General features: G+C 43.0%; 1 protein-coding gene across 1 annotated transcript in view; it reads right to left on the reverse strand.

Moving 5' to 3' along the window:
* UNC80 (unc-80 homolog, NALCN activator) overlaps window positions 1–5,542 on the reverse strand; it is a 230,274-nt gene that overhangs the window by 42,021 nt on the left and 182,711 nt on the right. Inside the window, exons 47-50 of the mRNA XM_019523430.1 lie at window positions 4,333–4,503; window positions 4,034–4,126; window positions 1,411–1,446; window positions 813–1,031 (exon numbers count right to left, since the gene is read on the reverse strand). Of these exons, the coding sequence (XP_019378975.1) occupies window positions 813–1,031; window positions 1,411–1,446; window positions 4,034–4,126; window positions 4,333–4,503 (519 nt within the window). The remainder of the gene's footprint in view (window positions 1–812; window positions 1,032–1,410; window positions 1,447–4,033; window positions 4,127–4,332; window positions 4,504–5,542) is intronic.

Genomic DNA, 5,542 nt, shown 5'->3' on the forward strand with positions numbered 1-5,542 from the left:
ATGATTTAGTGACCTGGTCGTAAAAGGCCACCAGGTTGGTCTGACAGGACCTGCTGCTGATGAACCCGTGCTGGTTGACCCTGAGCATGCAGTTCCCTGCTGGCCCCTCCTGGATGTGTGCCAGAATAATTTTCTTGAACAACTTGCCCAGGATCGAGGTAAGTGATCTGTGCCTAACTTTTGGGGTGTATAGTGTATGTGCTTGAATTGGTGATAGGTATGCATGTGCCTAGGCTGGTTTGGATGTGTATGTGCCTGAGCTGGTAGTGTGTGTGTGTATGCACCTAATTGATCTGTGTGTTCGTATATGTACAATTGTACACCACGACCTCCTGTCTAACAGTGCAATATTGAGATCCTGAGGATTTGCCTGACCCCTCAGGACAACAATAACAAACAAGTAAAGGGAGAAAGTGAAGATCTCATTTATTCTTATCATATAGGAAAGAAAATGGCAAATCCTGACTTGAGCTCAATTCCCTGTATGTCCATCTGTTAGAAATTCTCTTCCTTCTGCATTCCTGACATTAACACATACTTTCGCCTTTTTAAGCTATTAAAGCTTGTTTGCTGTTTTTCCTCATCCTGCCAATCTCAAACACATGCATATTTAATTTCTTTCTTTAATAGATCGAAAAGATGTGGTGCATACCCTGATTGGAAACCTAGGAAAATAACCTGTTTCCAAGGCTGAGTGATATAGATTTCTCAGCCAGACTTGCCCTGGAATGGAAAACAGCATCTTGTATACACAGCACACGCTCACTGTTATACAGACAGGCACACTTATATGTATACAGTGTGTGGAGTACCTCATATGTGACTTCACATCCAGCAGCTCCAGGGAAGTCACCCTGGGCTCTCCAGCTAGGTTCTGCAAAATCTTCAGCCGGGGGCCACAGTGCTTGTAGAACTCTGTACAGATGTTCAGCAGGGATTCCCGGGGCCTCCTGAACTCCTCCCTGGCAATTCGCTCATCCAGCTCCTCTCGGGGGAGACCTTGGCCCTCCTCCAGCAAGTGAAGGTTTTCCCTGCCATTTGAAAGAAAGGAAGGGTGGGTCATGTCCAGCAGGAGGGAGAATGCAATAACTTGGTAAAGGAGGCAATTGTAATAGGCCCCGCTTCTTTAGCAGGTAGGGCTATACTTCTCAGGATAAACATTGCTCTACAAAAGCTGCTTTTCCTTGCCATTAAGAAGGAAGATAAAGCAGTTGGCATTTGTAGTAAGGAGAGGGAGACACAGCAGGCCTCTCTTAAGAACTATCCATGTTAAATGGAATACTGCTAGTTTCCCCTTAAACAGACTCCCTTGTCTCTGTTGCAGCAAAGTAGAACCCAGTAAACTGGGAAACCATCTTGGAGGAGCCCATCCCAAGAGGCCAGAGATTTGAAATGCATATATTACTGTACCTGATGAAGTGTAGTTTGGCTCCCTGTTCTGGGTACCTGGGAAAATCAAGACATTGCCATTAGAAACAAGGACTCAGGGAATGCCATGCTGGGTCAGATCCTTTGATAGTGACCAGGACCACATGGTTCAAAAAGTGGTGGAGGAAACCCTACATTAGACAGATAAGAGTGTGTCTACCTCTAGGGAAAACCCTAATTTCTATCCCCAAATAACTGGAGATTGACTCCCACTCTGAGGCATATGGTTTTGCCATTCAATGCTTTCTTTTTCAAGTGTTTACTACTGTTCCCTTAATTTTATATTCTGATATAGGGAAAACATAAGATCCATGTTCTCTGTGCCACCTGGTATTTTGCATTATTTCATTATGCCTCCTCAGTCATCTCATTTCCAAAGAAAAGAATCCGAGTCTTTTTAACCTCACTTCATAGGAGAGGTTTTTCCCTCTCACCACTCTTCTCAAAACTACCTCTCTTCTTGCTTTGTCATTGTAGAAATAGGATGAAACAAGTTCCTTTGCCAGTCTTCCAGCTGGGGTATCTCACCAGGCTATGTAATAACATATTTCCCTTAGTCTCCGTACTAATAATTTGTTTTAAGAACAGATTTCAGCTAGCAAGGAAACACTTAGAGTATTCAGTTCATTTTCTTTTCCATGAATGGTTAAACAAGCATCATATCATTTGCCAAACACTTTCAAGGCAGGAACACAGACTGATTCTCGTAGCATTGCACTCCTGTTCTTGCCGGTGAGAGTCTGTCACAAAGAGGAAAACCACAGACAAAACAAACATGAATCTTTGGAAAAATACTTTTAATCAATTTTAGAAAATTGAATGTTTTGTAGCAGAAAAGTCTGGACGCATAAACTAAGAGAACTGTCTAGCCACACTGTCTGAGACTTCATAGACAAGCAATATAACAATGTGACAAGACGCAGTTAAAACCATAGCCCAATATTCCCTTTTTTAGTCTGGAGTCAGCAGATGGGTACAGCAATCCCAAAACTTAATGAACTGATTCCACTAATTACTGGATGAGTTTTATAAGGTACACATCTATTTGATGCTACACTCTGGTCTGATACACTAGAAGAACGGGCTGCAGACTTAGATACTTCAGTGCGAGGACACAGCACAAGAATCAGTCTAGAAAATATATTTTCGGAGAGTGGGTCTCTCTATAGTCCTAAAGGCCAGGTATAGACATTACACTCTTACCAGTATAAGTGATTGGAAACCAGTCTTTACCCATAACAGAACAGAAGTTTGGTGCATACAATCTGGTTTAAAAATGGCAGAACTCATCTAAGATTTGCCCTCCCTCTCCACCAGAGGGTGAATGTGTGTTCTGCTTGCTACCAATCTAAAATTTGACAATTACAGAAAACCACATAACTTAGTCTTAGATCAATTCTACCTTGGGTTTTTTTTAATGTCTGTACCTACCCATAGAGCCCATAGGCTTACACTGGATTGTTCATTGCATGTGCATACACACATAACAGTTGCCATCTAAACTTCATAGGTGCATCAGGGGAAGCGAATTCAGAACAGAATCTTTAACTAGAGAAACACAAGCTTCTATCACTAATGTACCAAAGAAGATTTTTCCTTAGCTTTTAGTAATGTCTTGTAATATCTTTTTCAGCCATCCTTGTAGCTTAGATTTGAATTATGCCAAAGTGTCAGCCTCTTTAATAAAGGAAACTATTGCTCGTATGTTACCTGGTAGCACACACCCCAACGTCTTATAAATCCAGATATTTACAAAGGTTTTTGTGGTGCTCTTTATCATCTTCTCTTATAGTTTAGCAACTAATCTGAAAGTTTTGTGCAGATCCTAAAAGTTGCTTTGTCAAAGTGTCACAGGGCAGTACTGAAGAGTGAATCTGATTTTAGCTAAACTCCTATACAATCTTGCCTTCCCTAATTTCCCTTGCATGGATCTATTTATTTTACTCAAGCTGAAAAAAATACAGCCAATAACTTCAGTTTCACACATCATTAGCCAGTCCATGCTTTAGCTGTCTCAAGCATCAAAAATGGTCTTGAACCAAAGCTTAGGGAAAGGCAACTGAGAAGAGACTACCAAAAAGAAGAGCAGGAAGTCAACAGTGAAAAAGCAAAACCCTGTTAATTCCTATTCAAACGACAAGAACGCACTCCTATAAGTAAATGACACTGATTCTGGTAACAAGACAGGAAGGACTGTGCACATTTGCTTCTGTTGTTCACATCAGGTCTGTCCAACTGCCTGTCTGACAAAGAGCTCAGAAGGAAGAAAAAAAACAGCCTAGAATACACTGCATTTTTACTCTGGTCAATACATTCTGCATTGGGGCAAAGGAGACCAAATTGAGCTTCCTCCATCCTGATATCCCAGTCTCCAGCTCAGTCATACAGCTCTAATATGAGAATCTTGGAAAAGGGGCATTACTTAGACATTCTTTTCTGCACTGTTTTCCCTTCAGCCCACCAGATCCTCAGAAACAGTCTGCTCTTTCATATATGCTGCCAATACATACCATGCCTCTCCCAGGACAGACATAGTACCACATAACTCGGGCCAAAGGCTGGTATGACAGAAGCAATAGAGTAAAAGGCATGCCCCAAGGATTACCTGGTGTTCACCCCTGACGACATGGTGTGGTTGGCTGTTGTGGTACCTTTATGGCCTTGGTCGCACCTGCTCATCTGGGGAGCAGTCATGGGTCTGTAAAGAAATGATCACTTTGAAGACTGAACCAGACTGAATTTTAGAGGCATTCTCAATCCTCAGTCACCATCTGATAAAATCTAGTGCTGGTTTTACCAAGACTAACCACAGTCTTTATAAATTGATATGCTGTACACTGTAATTGTACCTCCTGTAGTCTATAATGTTCAGCAAGTCTGAAATTTCTCTGCCATGGTGGTTACCTGGTGAGGACTTCCACACTGTACAAAAGGGCCTGCAAAGATGTGGCAAGGGCAGCAGTTGCAGCAATTTCCTCGCGAGCAGCTGTTACAGTCTCGACTTGTGAGGTCTGCCTCTTCAGTTTCTGCAGATAGCAGGGAACTAGTGCTTCCAAAACCATCAGCATCTGGAGGCTAGAGCAATAAAAGTCACAGAAAGCTTCATTCTGTCAATGTTGCTGGAACTACAAGGGCTGCAGAGTGAATTCACTTCTAGCAGAGGTTTAAGGGTCTGAGAAAATTCCAGGGGTCCCTGGATCTCAGAGTGGACTGTGATTTCATTGCAGTTGCTCACTAAGCTGGGCCAGGCTTGAGTACTTGGCTGGGAGACTCCTGGCTGGGAGAAATCTTGAGATCTATGCATGTGTACCAACACAATTTGCATATTTGATTAAAATACTTTCTCTCATGTGTATTAATTAATTTTCCCTCCCAGAGATTCTTCTTTTCCCTGTTTCCCTGCTTGAAGTTCCATCCCTCATTGTTTCCTAACTTTCTTTCCTTTGTCTTTGTCATCTCCTCCTTTTTGATTCTCTGTTCCTTTCTTTCATTTTGCTCCTAACTGCACAGGCCCTAAACAAGAATGTGGTCCCTATCTTGCCCATGGCTGATGGGATCTGGCTAGATAGAGCACATACTTAATGCTTCTCTCCCCATCTTACCATCTCTACCCAGTGTTCTAGCAACATGGTTATGGGTGGCTTGGCAGCTGTGTTCTTGGGTAGGGTTGAATTCTGAAGGATTCCCTGAAATCTCTAACCAGGCATAATATCAGAGCAGTCCTCCTAGACTCTAAGCAAAGGGACCTCTGGTCTTGAGTGTTTGCTCCACACAACTCCCCTTCTCTCCCATTGAAGGTGGTTTGATGGCAGCATGTACTCCATATCTTGGGAGTGTCCCTGGTGATACCAAACAGTGCTGTACTCACTTTATCTGTGCCATTTTCCAGATGGGATTAAACAAGGTATACAAGTGCTAAGTGATTTGCACAAGGTCACACAGTGGCTGTCAGGAATAGAACCTACATCTCCGAACTCAGTCCTCTACCAGCATCATAGGTGCTGACCAATGTTCCCTCTAAGAAGTAGCGGTCCATGAGTGCACCACCTTGGTCTGGCGAGGGACACTTACTGAAGGGGGCTGGGGCCAGGAGGCTGGGGCCGGAGGCTGGGAG

The sequence above is a fragment of the Gavialis gangeticus genome, unplaced genomic scaffold, assembly GCF_001723915.1.
Source record: "Gavialis gangeticus isolate Ggan-Ray unplaced genomic scaffold, GavGan_comp1, whole genome shotgun sequence".
NCBI classification, from domain to species: domain Eukaryota; kingdom Metazoa; phylum Chordata; order Crocodylia; family Gavialidae; genus Gavialis; species Gavialis gangeticus.